The sequence below is a fragment of the Saccopteryx bilineata genome, chromosome 2, assembly GCF_036850765.1.
Source record: "Saccopteryx bilineata isolate mSacBil1 chromosome 2, mSacBil1_pri_phased_curated, whole genome shotgun sequence".
NCBI classification, from domain to species: domain Eukaryota; kingdom Metazoa; phylum Chordata; class Mammalia; order Chiroptera; family Emballonuridae; genus Saccopteryx; species Saccopteryx bilineata.
The window spans coordinates 219,354,715-219,370,221 of NC_089491.1; the positions used below are offsets into that span (position 1 = coordinate 219,354,715).

Genomic DNA, 15,507 nt, shown 5'->3' on the forward strand with positions numbered 1-15,507 from the left:
GCTGCAATGAACATGGCGCTGCATGTGTCTTTACGTATCAATGTTTCTGAGTTTTTGGGGTATATACCCAGTAGAGCAGGGGTCTCAAACCGCCGAACAATTTTGTGCGGCCTGCAGACTAATCCACAAAGTTCAAAATATTTTGGATAAAATTAAGTAAGCCCGTGGATTAGTCTGCAGGCCGCACAAAATTGTTCGGCAGGCCGCGAGTTTGAGACCCCTGCAGTAGAGGGATTGCTGGGTCATAAAGTAATTCTATTTTCAGTTTTTTGAGGAACCACCATACTTTCTTCCATAATGGTTGTACTACTTTACATTCCCACCAACAGTGGATGAGGGTTCCTTTTTCTCCACAGCCTCTCCAACATTTGCTATTACCTGTCTTGTTAATAATAGCTAATCTAACAGGTGTGAGGTAGTATCTCATTGCAGTTTTGATTTGCATTTCTCTAATAACTAAAGAAGATGAGCATCTTTTCATATATCTGTTGGCCATTTGTATTTCTTCCTGGGAGAAGTGTCTGTTCATGTCCTCTTCCCATTTTTTTATTGGATTGTTTGTTTGTTTGTTCTTGAGCTTTATGAGTTCTTTGTATATTTTGGATATTAGGCCCTTATCTGAGCTGTTGTTTGAAAATATCATATCCCATTTAGTTGGCTGTCTGTTTATTTTGTTGTCAGTTTCTCTTGCTGAGCAAAAACTTCTTAGTCTGATGTAGTCCCATTCATTAATTTTTGCCTTCACTTCTCTTGCCTTTGGAGTCAAATTTATAAAATGCTCTTTAAAACCCAGGTCCATGAGTTTAGTACCTATGTCTTCTTCTATGCACTTAATTGTTTCAGGTCTTATGTTTAGATCTTTGATCCATTTTGAGTTAATTTTAGTACAGGGGGACAGACTGTAGTCCAGATTCATTCTTTTGCATGTGGCTTTCCAGTTTTCCCAGCACCATTTATTGAAGAGACTTTCTTTTCTCCATTGTGTGTTGTTGGCCCCTTTATCAAAAATTATTTGACTATATATATGTGGTTTTATTTCTGGGTTTTCTATTCTGTTCCATTGGTCTGAGTGTATTTTTCTGCCAATACCATGCTGTTTTGATTGTCGTGGCCCTATAATATAGTTTGAAGTCAGGTATTGTAATGCCTCCAGCTTCATTCTTTTTCTTTAGGATTGCTTTGGCTATTCGGGGTTTTTTATAGTTCCATATAAATCTGATGATTTTTTGCTCCATTTCTTTAAAAAATGTCATTGGAATTTTGATGGTTATTGCATTAAATTTGTATATTGCTTTGGGTAATATGGCCATCTTGATTATATTTATTCTTCCTAACCAAGAACAAGGTATATTCTTCCATCTCATTATATCTTTTTCAATTTCCCTTAACAATGGTTTATAGTTTTCATTATATAAGTCCTTTACATTCTTTGTTATGTTTATTCCTAAGTATTTTATTTTTTTTGTTGCAATCGTGAAGGGGATTATTCTTTTGAGTTCATTCTCAAATGTTTCATTGTTGGCATATAGAAAGGCTATTGACTTCTGTATGTTAATTTTGTATCCTGTGACCTTACTGTATTGGCTTATTGTTTCTAGTAGTCTTTTTGTGGATTCTTTGGGGTTTTCGATGTATAGGATCATATCATCTGCACCTTTACTTCTTTTTTTCTGATATGGATGCCTTTTATTTCTTTGTCTTGTCTGATTGCTGTGGCTAGAACCTCTAGTACCACATTAAATAAGAGTGGAGAGAGTGGACAACCCTGTCTTGTTCCTGATTGAAGGGGGAAAGCCTTCAGTTTAGTGTCATTTAATATGATGTTAGCTGATGGTTTTTCATATATGGCCTTTATCATGTTGAGATATTTTCCTTCTATACCCATTTTGTTGAGAGTCTTAAACATAAAATTGTGTTGTATTTTATCGAAAGCCTTTTCTGCATCTATTGATAAAATCATGTGGTTTTTGTTCTTTGTTTTGTTGATATGGTGTATTACATTAACTGTTTTACGTATGTTGAACCATCCTTGAGATTCTGGGATGAATCCCACTTGATCATGATGCATTATTTTTTTAATATGTTGTTGTATTCGGTTTGCCAGTATTTTGTTTAGTATTTTAGCATCTGTATTCATTAGAGATATTGGTCTGTAGTTTTCTTTTTTTGTGCCATCCTTGCCAGGTTTTGGTATGAAGGTTATGTTGGCCTCATAAAATGTGTTTGGAAGTATTGCTTCTTCTTCAATTTTTTGGAAGACTTTGAGTAGAATAGGAACCAAGTCTTCTTTGAATGTTTGATAGAATTCGCTGTTATATCCGTCAGTGCCTGGACTTTTATTTTTGGGGAGGTTTTTAATGGTTTTTTCTATTTCTTCTCTACTAATAGGTCTGTTTAGGCTTTCTGCTTCTTCTTGACTCAGTCTAGGAAGGTTGTATTGTTCTAGGAATTTATCCATTTCTTCTAGGTTGTTGAATTTAGTGGCATAAAGTTTTTCATAGTATTCTACAATAATTCTTTGTATATCTACAGTGTCTGTGGTGATTTCTCGTCTTTCCTTTTGGATTTTGTTTATATGAGTTCTTTCTCTTTTTTCCTTGGTAAGTCTTGCCAAGGGTTTGTCAATTTTGTTGATCTTTTCCAAGAACCAGCTCCTTGTTCTATTAATTTTTTCTATAGTTTTTCTGTTCTCTATTTCATTTATTTCTGCTCTGATTTTTATTATCTCCTTTCTTCGGCTGGTTTTGGGTTGTCTTTGTTCTTCTTTTTCTAGTTCCTTAAGGTGTGAAGTTAAGTGGTTCACCTGGGCTCTCTCTTGTTTGTTCATATATGCCTGAAGTAATATGAACTTCCCTCTTATCACTGCTTTTGCTGAATCCCATAGATTCTGATATGTCGTATTGTCATTTTCATTAGTCTGTATTTATCTTTTGATCTCTGCACTTATTTCTTCTTTGACCCATTCATTTTTTAAAAAGTATGTTTAGTTTCCACATTTTTGTGTGATTTTTTTCCTCTTTTTTGCAGTTGAATTCTAGTTTCAAGGCTTTATGATCAGAAAATATGCTTGGTACATCTTCGATTTTTCTGAATTTGTTGATGTTTTTGTGGCCCAACATATGGTCAATTCTTGATAATGATCCATGTACACTGGAGAAAAATGTATACTCAGTCACTTTGGGATGAAATGTCCTGTAGATGTCTATCATATCCAGGTGCTCTAGTGTTTTGTTTAAAGCCACTATATCTTTGTTGATTCTCTGTTTGGATGACCGATCTAGAGCCATCAGCGGTATATTGAGTTCTCCAAATATGATTGTATTTTTTTCAGTTTTTGTTTTAAGGTCAATAAGTAGCTGTCTTATATATTTTGGTGCTCCTTGGTTTGGTGCATATATATTAATTGTTATGTCTTCTTGATTCAGTTTCCCTTTAGCCATTATGAAATGGCCATTTTTGTCTCTGAGTACTTTTGCTGTCTTGTAGTCAGCATTATCAGATATGAGTATTGCTACACCTGCTTTTTTTTGGATGTTATGTGCTTGGAGTATTGTTTTCAAGCCTTTCACTTTGAATTTGTTTTTATCCTTGTTACTTAGATGAGTTTCGTGTAGGCAGCATACAGTTGGATTTTCTTTTTTAATCCATTCTGCTACTCTGTGCCTTTTTATTGGTGAGTTTAATCCATTTACATTTAGTGTAATTATTGACATTTGTGAGTTCCCTATTGCCATTTTATATCTTGCTTTCTGTTAGTTTTGTGTCTTGTTTGATCCTTCTCTTTTGTTTTTCTACCTTTTGTTTTTATTTGGTTGTATTCCATACATCTTTCCTCTGTTGCTATCTTTTTTATCTCATGTGCTTCTGTGGTGGTTTTTTCAATGGTGGTTACCTTTAAGTAATGAAAAGGGTCCCTACCCTGTTCATTGTAGTGCACTATTTTGTGAGTACTTTTGGACTCCATCGTAACTTTGCTACTGTTAATCTCCATTCTTCCCCCCCCCTTTTTTTTTGTTGTCACAGTTCAAATTTGGTTTTATTGTGTTCTTCTTGGAGCTTTTACTTGTGGCTCTGTTTTTTTTGTTGTTGTTGTTCTTTGTATCTGATTGGAGAACCCCCTTTAGTAATTTCTGGAGTGGGGGTTTTCTGATGATAAATTCCCTCATCTTTTCTGTATCTGTGAATGTTTTTATTTCTCCTTCATATTTAAAGGATAGCTTTGATGGGTATAGTATTCGTGGCTGAAAATTCCTCTCTTTCAGGACTTTAAATATTGGGGTCCACTCTCTTCTAGCTTGTAGAGTTTCTGCTGAGAAATCTGATAATCTAATGGGCCATCCTTTATATGTTGTACTCTTCTTTTTCCTGGCTGACTTGAGAATTTTTTCTTTGCTGTTGGTTTGTGCCAATTTCTTATGATGTGCATTGGAGTGGGTTTGTTGGTGTTAAGACAACTCGGAGTTCTGTTTGCTTCTTGAATATGAGGCTTTAGTTCTTTCCACAGGCTTGGGAAGTTCTCATCTATTATTTGTTTATGTTCTCCATTCCATTTTCTCTCTCTTCTCCCTCTGATATACCTATTATTCTTATGTTATTCATTTTGATGGAGTCAGATAATTCTTGTAGGGTATCTCATTTTTTTTAATTTTTGAGTCTCTTTCTTCTTCTCTCTGTTGTGCCTCAAGTTGCTTGTCTTCTATTTCACTAATTCTCTCTTCTATCTGGCCTGTTCTATTAGCTAAGCTTGTTACCTCATTTTTCAGCTCGTGAATTGAGTTTTTCATCTCTGTTTGATTTGTTTTTATAGTTTCAATTTCCTTGGAAATATATTCTTTGTGTTCATTCAGTTGTTTTCTGAGCTCCCTAAATTGCCTTTCTGTATTTTCTTCTATACCTTGGAGGATTTTTAGAATTTCTATCTTAAATTTCTGTCATTTAGCTCCAAGGTTTCCAATATATTAAATTTTTTCTCCATAGATTTTTCCTCATCTAGCTGTGTTACCTCTCTTTCTTTTGTATCCATGATATTCGATTTTGTCTTCCTTAATGGCATCCGAGGGTGGTTTTGTTTATTGTATTAATAAGATTTAATAAAGAATAAAAAGTTAAAAAAATAAAAAATCAAAAAGAGTTGTTTTTTTAAAAAAAATTAATAATGAAATAAAGAAAAATAAAATAAAAATTTTTAAAAAGGAAATTATTCCCCCCCCTCCTTTTTTCCTCTCTTCTCCTCTCCCCTCTTTCTTGAGAAAATCTTGTGGTGAACTGTGAATTATATTGTACTAAATAGAACAAACAATGCCTGTAATTGAGGGCCTGAATTGGGGAGAAGTAATAAAGGGGCAAAAAAAAGAAAAAAAGAAAAAAAAGGGTGTATGGACCCACAAAAAGCAAATAAGAAAAAAATTTGGGTCAAGAATAAAATGATTTACTTTTAGGTGTTGGTTGACTAAGAGTTATGATGAGAGGAATAAGAGGGAAACAGGAAAATGGGGGGACATATTAAAAAATTACTATTGTATTTAGTGGAACAAGAACTAGATAAAATGGAGTGCCAGGAATGGGAGCACTGCTAGTGTGTTAAAAAGGTGAAGTAAAAAACCCCTAAAATGCCACAAACATAAGTTTGAGTCCCAGATAAGATATTGTTCGTTATTGAGGTTTGAATGAGAGGAGACGTAAAGGAGAAAGGAAGAAACTAATATAGAGGAAGAAAAGAAAGAGAGAGAGAGAGAGAGAGAAAAGAGAGAACCACTAAAAGAAGAATAAAGAAAAAAGAGGAGAGAGAGAGAGAGAGAGAGTTAAGGGTTTTGGGGTGTAACCCTCATAGAGAGAAAGGAAGAGGAAAGAAAAGATAATGGGAGATGTAACACTTATGGGTAGTGTAGTTCAAGGAGAGGAGAGAGCAAGACTGACAGAGAGTTAAATGACCTAATCGGAGGAGGAAAAAAAAATATCAAGAATGAAGATAAGAGAAACAAATGAACAAATATAATAAAATGGGATAGGTTATAAGGTCTGCGTATTATTCTTGATTTTGAGAGGTTATCTTCTTGTTTTTTCTTTTCTCTCCCTCTTCCTGGTTGGTGACTCTGTACCCCGGGTTCTGCCCCTTTGGCACGCTCAAGTAGAGGTTTGCAGTTGATAAGTCTCTATGGCGATGTCATGTATTGTGCTTTAGTCTCTTTGGCAGTCGAGGCTCATTAGCATTTATAGGCTCCGCCAGTGAGAGAGTCCGTGTTCCTGGAGCCTCTCTCCTAGTCTCTCCTTCCTCAATTAGTAGCCTGATAATCCAGCTATGGGGTTGCTGCTGCCTCTGCCTGGATAGTAAGAGGCTCAAAGAGCTGGCAACTCCCCACTCTATTCCCACTCAGCACAGGGCTCTGGGTAAGGCTCAGTCAGTCAGAGCTGCTAGCATAACCAGGCGGGGCTTCCGCCCACTCAAAGGCCTCTGGCTCTGCCACTCTGTGAGATAACACGGGCGCGCACTGCCGAGGCACTTGGAGGAATCTCTCACCCACTATCTGCGCGCGCAGACCAGGATATCAGGCCAGCAGTCTCACACTCTGAGTGAAACCCCCACCCGCACGGAAAAGTTCCAGCGTTGGAATTGGCTCTCGCTCTGTCCCCATGCGTGGCTTTTTCAAGGCGCTGGGGCGGCCCGAGATTCTGCTTTTGGCCCACACAAAGGCCCCTGACTCTGCTCCTCTGTGGGATAACACGGGCGCACACTGCCGAGGCACTCAGAGGGATCTCTCGCCCACTATCTGCGCGTGCAGACCAGCATATCAGGCCGGCTGCCTCACCCTCTGAGTGAAACCCCCACCCGCATGGAAAAGTCCCAGCATTGGAATTAGTTCTCGTTCCCTTCTCGTGCGCGGCTTTCCCAGGGTGCTGGGGCGGTCCGGAGATTCAGCCTTCTGCCCACACAAAGGCCTCTGACTCTGCCTCTCTGTGGGATAACACGGGCTCCCACTCCTGAGATGCTGGGAGGAGTCTCTTGCCCACTCTCCTTGTGCGCAGACCAGGATATCAGGCCGGCTGCCTCACCCTCTGAGTGAATTTCCCTCCCGCACGGAAAAGTTCCAGCGTTGGAATTGGCTCTAACTCCCTCCCTGTGAGCGGCTTTTTCAGGGCGCTGGGGTGGCCTGGAGATTCCGCTTTCGGCCCACACAAAGGCCTCTGACTCTGCCCCTCTGTGGGACAACATGGGTGCCCTCTCCCAGGGCTTTGGAAGGAATCTCTTGCCCGACCAGGGGATCGGGGAAAATGGCTGCCCCACTTTTCTTTCTTTGTCTGGGTTTGGCGCGAGTGTTAGCTTGTATTGCCCGGGTTGCCACAGGAACAGTTTTTCCTCAGCTTGGATCCCCGTGCCACAGCCTGGTTTGGCCGTTTGTGCCACGTCCTGGATCTATTCACCCCCTTTGCCAGCCTTAGTTTCTATATTCTCAGCTCCCAGTGAAAGCCACCCTGTTTAGGTTAGTGAGGAAGGCGGAGCATTTCTTACTCCCTATTTCCTTCGGGGTTTGATTATATATTTAGCCAATTTTTCGCTCGACCATACCTTCGGGTGTATTGCGAAACATCTGGAGGCTCCAAGGATAGGTTTTTCTGTTTCTGGTTGAAGATCTTGTTGAGTTTTGGGGGAGATTTATCGGTATCGCTTCCTACCGCGCCATTGCTCTGATGTCATCCTCAGTATTCTTTCTTTATCTCTTATTTTTTGTAATTTAATTATGATGTGTCTTGGTGTTGGCCTTTTTGGGCTCATCCTTAATTGAACTCTCTTTGCTTCTTGAACTTATGTGACTTTTTCCTTCATCAATATAGGGAAGTTATCAGCTATTATTTCTTTAATCAGATTCTTTATCTCTTGTTCTTTCTCTTCTCCTTCAGGAACCCCTGTGATGCAGATGTTATTTCTCTTCATGTTGTCACAGAGCTCTCTTAAGAGTTTCCTCAGACTTTTTGAGTCTTTTTTTTTTGCTGTTCTGCTTCTGTGCTTTCGCTTCTCTTGTCATCTAAATTGCTGATTCGATCCTCTGCTTCATTCATCCTGCTTTTAATTCCTTCCAGTGTGGTCTTCATTTCTATATTTTATTTGTCATTTCTGATTGATTCTTTTTTTATTATTTCAATGTCCTTTTTTTATACTTGCTGTCTCTTTAGGTGCTTGTTATGTTCCTCCATTATGCTCTAAGATCTGTGAGCATTCTAGCAATTATTATTTTAAACTCTGCATCAGGTAATTTTGTTATATCTGACTCATTCAAGTCCTCTTCTGGGGATTTCTCTTGATTCATTTTGGTGCATTTCTCTGCCTTCTCATTCTGTCTGTATATAAGAAGGGTGTGGCCACAGGAGTCCAATGGGTGTGGTCTGTCTGCAAGCCCTCCACCCCTCTGCCACTGCCTTGGGTGTTCTGCAGAGGCGTTGCTGGCACCAGCCCACTGCAGTGGTCACTGCGGTTTACACCTCTCCTCCACGGGCGGGACTGCGTTCGCACGCTCAGCCGCAGGTATCAGCTGGTTTCCGGCTTTGCCTTGCTCCTGTGAGGCAGGACTGCAGGAGGAACCCTTTCACTGGCCAGCCCGCAGATGCGGGTTGGACAGCTTTTGTGCGCCCCTTCTGTTGCTGCCGCCCTCAGCCTCCACCCCCGCCAAGGGGACTACGCTTCTGCGTCCTGCCGCTGCCCACCCTCCAGTGAGCCCTCAGCCGTGTGAGTGGGGGCGCTGCTGCTCAGACCCTAACACTCAATACTGTAGTCCCAAAAGCTCCCTCCTTCTAAGGGACTCTGCTCTGAGTGCCACGGGAGAGCTTGTTTGGCTGGTGTCCTGCTTCCCTTTGCTGGTATTGCTGGTTCCAGGAGAAATATTCACTTTAGATTTGGTGAGTGACTCAGTCCAGGGGTTAGAGTGGCTGTCTCTCAAAGTGTTTCTTCCTGTGCCTCCTAGATTACACTCTCTTCCAGCTGCTCCAGTCCTCTCTTTTCTCTCATCCCCTGGAGCCCCAGGTGAGTATTTGTGAAAGAGATTTTCTGCGTGGTCACTTTAAGAAGAATCCTGGGTCTGAGAAATCTGTCTCTTTCTTGCAAACAGTGTCCTGGCTTGTTTCGCAGCTAAATACTGTCCATATGCTTCTTTTAGGCTCTGGGGCTGCAGGCTGGGGCTTTGTTCCTGGGGCCCAGGACCCTCCCCTCTCTGCTAAACTCACTTCCTACCACGTGAGTCCCTCCAGGCTGCTGTTTGCTCCAGGGAGCTGGGCAGCCCTCTCTGCGTTTCTGCTTTTCCTACCAGTCGCAGTGTGGCTTCTTCAGTGTTTTTTGGTTGAAGAGTCCTCTTAATTTAATCCAAAGTTGGTTTTTCCAGATTGTCCTTAAAATTAAGTTGTAATCCACTTTGGTTCTGGGAGGTGGAAGTTGGTACGTCTGCCTACTGCATCGCCATTTAGCCACACTCTAGATGATAAGTTTTAAAATATTAATGAAAAAAAAAAAACCTGACAAAACACAATAAAACTGCTATTTAAGATATTTCCATATTGTTTCTTGATTGGCATCCTCAATTACAATTTTTACCTATGGATGGGATGAATATTACTACGGGTGCTTAGAATATGCTGTTGTGCAGATGAACGTTAAAAAAGAATAAAGAATGTAAATTTGACACCCACCTTAGAGAGAATCCTGATTACAAGTGCCATTTTAACAAACAGTTCACCGAAGTCAACAAAAAAGTAGGTATCAGTTCTGCTGAACCAGTATGAACTGGCTGACTCCCACCACTGCTTTTATGCTAGGAGATGGAGCAGGACTTCATGGGTTGGGGGGATTCTCGCCTCTGGTCATTGACCCCACAGTTCAGGGCTCTTGCCCTTGCTCTGGGATGCCCCTGAGCAAGAACACACATTAGCAGCTGGCCCAACTGCTCCCTCTGCAGCCTCTCCATGTGCACTGCACAGCCTGCTGCTCAGATCCTGCCTCTAGGCTCCCAGAACTGGCTTTCTCTGCTTTTCCTAAGCCCCTTGCCCATCAGGGTGGGGGTGGTATTTGTCCCCGGGGGCACAGGTGAGGCCCTGTTCTGGAGTTTGCATGGGCCTTGGTCAGATACTTCCCGGAGTCTTGCTGGCTGCAGCAGCTGTGTGCAAGCAAGGGAAGTCATGAGACCTGAGAAGGGATAAGTCATCCACACACACCCAGGAATTTTCAAGCACACCCATGTACAGTTGTGTGTCTGCACACTGCACACCTGGGCTGCCTCAGTGTCTGCCTGTTGGGTGTGTGGGGATTTAGGCCCTTGAGAACTGGTCTCAGGACAATGAAGGCCACCTATAAACCAGTGTTCGTGTACATGGTCATTTTTATTTGGAGTCCATTTAGAACCACTAAGTCACCAGGACTAGCTCCTCTGGTTTATGGCTGTAGTGCGTGGACAGCAGATCTCAAGGGTGTTGGGCTCTGGCCTGCCACCCCACCCAGCATGGCCACCAGTGGGGACACCCACCCACTTCCCTAGAGACCCACGGGTACCCTAAAATGTCTCCTGAGGTCCTCCACCAGGACTACATAGGTTTTATTTTTATTTTTTTATTTATTTTCTGAAGTTGGAAACGGGGAGGCAGTCAGACAGACTCCCACATGCGCCCGACCGGGATCCACTGGCATGCCCACCAGGGGGCAGTGCTCTGCCCATCTGGGGCGTTGCTCTGTGGCGACCAGAGCCATTCTAGCACCTGAGGCAGAGACCATAGAGCCATCCTCAGCGCCCCGGCCAACTTTGCTCCAATGGAGCCTTGGCTGTGGGAGGGGAAGAGAGAGACAGAGAGGAAGGAGAGGGGGAGGGGTGGAGAAGCAGATGGCGCTTCTTCTGGGTGCCCTGGCCAGGAATCGAACCCGAGACTCCTGCACACCAGGCCGACGCTCCACCACTGAGCCAACTGGCTAGGGCCTTTTTTAAAATTTTTATTTAGTTTTTTTTCTTCATAGGTCTTAAAGATGCATTATGGCGGACAGCAGTGAGCAGGGCAAAACACATGGTCTCACCCACTGCCTGCACATGGGGCTCATTTGTGGCCATGGTTCAGTCCTGTCCTGTCCCAGCTGCAACTCCTCCACATGGCCTCCACCCAGGGTTCAGCAGGAGGCAGTCTGGCAGGGAGCAGGGGCCTGGAGGTCCTAACATGTGCTCCCAGGCAGAGCTCAGCCAGTGTGGGTGTTGGGAAATCTCACCCTAGGTGCTGGCTGTGGGGTCGAGGCCAGAACAGGACACTGCCATGGTTTGTGGGCCCCTCAAAGCACCTAGCACAGCCATGGCAGGGTCAACTCTGCACTGTTTGTGACAGTATACTTGGGGGCCTGGGGCGTGTATACCTTCCCAGGGCAGTGAGTGCTGGAGGCAGTAGAGACAGAGCCCAGCCTGTCCCTGGTCTGATCTGAGGACTGTGCCCTGCATGATGAGGCCAGGCTGGGGCTTGGGAGGTGGCAGAGCAGAAAGAAAGTTGACACCAGGCTTTCTGTTTTAAAGTTTTTAAAAAATACACTCTTTGGCTTTCATTTATTTCTGGAGGATTACACGAAATGTGAATCACACAGGAAAGTGTCCCAGCCAGATACCCTCTTTGGGGTGCCAAGCTGCTGCTCCCTGCCCGGCACTGGGGGCTTCTCCGCTCACCCTGCTGCCCGGCTTCCTGTCTGGCCATTTGTCCACCTGTCCGTGTGAGCTGCGCAGAGCCCTAGTTGGAGGAGGTCATGAAGCTGTTCTCAATGCAGAGGACGATGAAGGCATTGTGGCAGCTCGCAGCCTTCTGCTCCAACAGCCTGCCTGCCAGCAGCGAGGAGGCCTGGCCCGTGGCTGTTGCAGACTCAGTCCTCCATGTCTCGCAGTAGCTCTCAGTCAGCCGGCGCCCGCTGGGGTCTGAGCCGTGCCACACACTCTTCTGTGGCCTGCAGGACACATGGGATGTCAGACTCACTGGGACCCTGCTCCTTCCGGGATGGAGGCCACCCCAGCCAGAAAAGGGCTTAGACTGCAGCTGGATGTGGAGGGGGAGTCAGGCCATCCCTAGTCACTAGGGATGCCCCCTTGGACCATACCCCATGCAACCACTGCTTTTGGGGGCACAGCTAGAGAGCAGGCTCTGTAACCCTGATGGCTGATGCCCCAGGGCTGGGTGCTTCTCAGCAAGGGCAGGGCACATACTTGTCTCACACAAGGGCCACCTTTTAAGAGCATGAGCTAGGGAAATAGGCACCCTCACACTCAGCCAGCACAGGGATGTTGGTGTGAGGGCAATCTGACAACTTGAGCCAGTATTTGAAGTGCACACATCCTCCAATGGGAAATTCCACTCTGGGGAACTTCTAGGAGAAATCACTTGCTGTAATGTCCACATGACGGGCAGGAGCTGGGTAATCCTGGCAGGGCCCTGGGGCATTGGCCACTGGCAGTCTCCTGGGCAGCAGCAGAGTGCCTGCCCAGGGAGCAGGCTCATGAGGGTGTTTCACACAACACACAAAGAATGCTCTGTATCACTAATCCTCTTCTGGATCTTGTGAGTTTTTAGCAGTGAGCACGTATCAGGTATAGCATCAGACCAGGGGTGGATTTAACATCAGGTGCACCAGGTGCGCGCCCTGGGCCCCAACTTATAAAGTGCCCCACAAAACCCCAACCTGACACTTTTTTCTAATGTAAGGGGCCCAGTATTTTTTTCCGTGCCCGGGCCTCAACTGACCTTAATCTGCCTCTGGGTCAGACCAGAGACAGGGAGGTGCACCTGGATCTGGGTTCTGTGAGATGCGGAGCCCCACCCCAGCAGCTGGCACCTACCAGGCAGGGTGCTGTAGCACGTCTCTGCCATCGAAGGAGAAGATGCGGGCCCCAGGCTTCAGCTGGCCCTGGGAGCCTGAGAATAAGGCCTCCCAGTTGGGAAACAGCTCCTCGTCCTGTGGAGGGAAGTAGGGGCAGGTGCCTTAGCAGACTAGGCACCTTCCCCAGCCTGGAACCCCGGTCTCGGGAGAGTCCACTGCCTGTGGTCCTAAAACAGTGCACTGGAGCATCTGGAAGGTAGGCACACGGTGATGGTGAAGAGCCATGAAATAAAGTCACATGAAGGATGCTGGCTAAGGTGCCTTCCTAGGTTCTCAGGGGTGTGACCAGCCCAGTGCTCCCCTTCACCCAGCTCTGGGTACTGTACACACTGGGCAGCGCACCCACCCTGAGATTGACGATAGGCACAGTGGCACGGTCAGCACGACGCACGATGCTGTAGAGGTCCTGCAGGCGTGATGACAGGAAGGCGCGGAAGGTGCCCGCCAGTCCCGCAGCACGTGCCTGCTGGAAGCACTGCAAGTCGGCACCCCGGATGCCACGCAGGCCACCAGGTTGTGGCCCATTGAGTGCGACCAGGTGCAGCTGCAGGAGAGCCGTGATCAGCTGTGGTTAGCTGCCGGTGACATCAGGTAGCAGTCCTGGGCACTCCCTCCCCCCCTGCCCCAGCCCTGCATAGATAATAGGGGAAAGTTTGAGCACAGGCTGGGCCTTAGGGGACTGAATGTACCCACCAGGGCCCTAGAGAACTAGCCTGGGGCCCCTCAGCCCAGGGAGGCAAAAACATTTGGTTTCTTGGGGGCCCAGAAAGCAACACTGAGCCTGGGAGCGGGCGGCAGTCAGCTTCAAGTGGCCACCCTCCCTGTCTGCCTCCTAAGCAAGTCCTTGTCCTCAGGCCTTGCCAGCCACATCTGTGGAAAGAGGCTCTGCGGGGTCTCTGTCCCCAGTGCTGTCATACACACCAGCCCAGCTTCTCCAGGACATATGCAGGGATTGGGCTCAGAGGCAGGCATCAGAGGGCAGTCCCTGGCCTGGAAAACCCTCCCTGAGGTTTTAGTCTGTGTACACCAAGTGTTTCAGCTCAGGAGCTAGTGGGCACGCGCCCCCTTGGGGTCACTCACCACAGGCTGGAAGTCCTGGTGGGTGTGGGCGGGAGTGCCGGTGGGGTGGGCTGGCCGGGGGTGCACATAGGAGCCGTGGTGAGGGACTCCAGGGTAGGGCTGGGGGTCCAGTAGGCGTGGGGGCCTGGCCAGGATGTCATCTGCCCGCCAGGGCCGTGCGGTGGAGGGGGGCAGTTCCCACCCAGGGTGCGGGTTACCCTCATGCCGCTGCACCAGCGGGGGCTGCAAGGCGGCCACTTCGTTGTCCTGCTGACCAAGGGGTAGACAGCACATGGTGCGGGGGCTCCTATACCTGTCAGCCCCACAGTAAAGCCCTGTGGTCCCCTTCAGGTTCTGCTCTCCTGCCTGGGCCAGAGCACCCCATTCATCTGCGTTCTTGGTTGGCAGAAGGCTGGACAGGAGTGGTGAGCTGAGGCGCCTGGAGTGCCAGGCGGGAGCCAGGCCATCCTCTTTATGCCTAAATCAGGGTGATGGCCTTCTCCTCACACACTGCCAGCTCCATCACACTCAAGACTCCTCTTTGTTGTGGCCTGGGGGGCCCTCAAGTGACATCTCTTGACATTGAGGCCGCCTCCTCTCTATAGCTCAGACACTGGGCTGTGACAGCAGGGGCCCGTTCTCAGTTCCTCCAGCCTTTGTTCCATTCCCACCACAGAGAGGTGAGGAAACCTCCACTTTAAAACCCCAGCCCTGTGCCCCCACCTGATTTATGACTGTTACCTATGTATGCTTGTTACTTGGTACTTACTACCTGTTGGTAAACTATAATTACAGGTCATATAATGTATATATATTTATACAAAGTATTTGTATTTATGATAATTACACAGGAAGTTTCATGTAATTAATATATTGGCAAATCTATTATCTTTACTGTGCATCTCCCCCATATAACGTCAGATCCCAGGGGCATGGCTTTGCCTGTCCCACGCCCAGCTGTACCTCATGCCTGGAACAGTGCCCAGCCTACGGGAGCAACCATGACTATGTGCTGAATGAATGAATGAGAATGCACACGCTGGTCCTCACTCTAGGCCATTTGAGAAGTCATGATTTTTCAAAGGAGTCTACAGCATTGGGATGTAAACTCAAGTATTTTAATCCATTTTTCTACCCATTTCCCTCTTCCCTGTTTCCCTTCTGTCCATCGTCTATCCATCCTAGAAGGGTCTGTCTTCGTGCATTGCACTCTAGATAAGGGATGACTAAGACTCAAATGAACAGTGGCTTTTGGCCTCAGAAGTCTGGGGAGATGATGAGCATGGACTGAAGGGCCTCATGGCCTGTGCGCCCCACCTCCCCAGTAGGGTGGCCCCAGGATCCTAAAGCACCAAGTGCTGTTCCAGAATCATAAAGCAGCACACCCCCCACACCTCCTGGCCATCCCCCAGGCTTGAAGACTCGCACCCACGAGGCAGCGCACCCCCCACACCTCCTGGCCATCCCCCAGGCTTGAAGACTCCACCAATGAGGCAGTGCACCCCCCACACCTCCTGGCCATCCCCCAGGCTTGAAGACTTGCACCCGCAAGCTGACAGCTGGGGAAGTGGCACTACTCA

General features: G+C 46.2%; 2 protein-coding genes across 5 annotated transcripts in view; one reads left to right on the plus strand and one right to left on the minus strand.

Annotated features, from left to right (window-relative positions):
• SLC19A1 (solute carrier family 19 member 1) overlaps positions 1-15,507 on the plus strand; it is a 57,564-nt gene that overhangs the window by 35,221 nt on the left and 6,836 nt on the right. The window lies entirely within an intron of this gene.
• COL18A1 (collagen type XVIII alpha 1 chain) overlaps positions 11,509-15,507 on the minus strand; it is a 92,647-nt gene continuing 88,648 nt past the window's right edge. For 2 of the 3 annotated variants that reach the window (XM_066259155.1, XM_066259154.1), the window contains 4 exons: positions 13,949-14,197; positions 13,215-13,412; positions 12,828-12,943; positions 11,509-11,941 (listed from right to left, as the gene is read on the minus strand). In XM_066259155.1, the coding sequence (XP_066115252.1) occupies positions 11,731-11,941; positions 12,828-12,943; positions 13,215-13,412; positions 13,949-14,197 (774 nt within the window). In that variant the 3' untranslated portion in view covers positions 11,509-11,730. The remainder of the gene's footprint in view (positions 11,942-12,827; positions 12,944-13,214; positions 13,413-13,948; positions 14,198-15,507) is intronic. The other variant, XM_066259153.1, reaches the window with a different exon arrangement.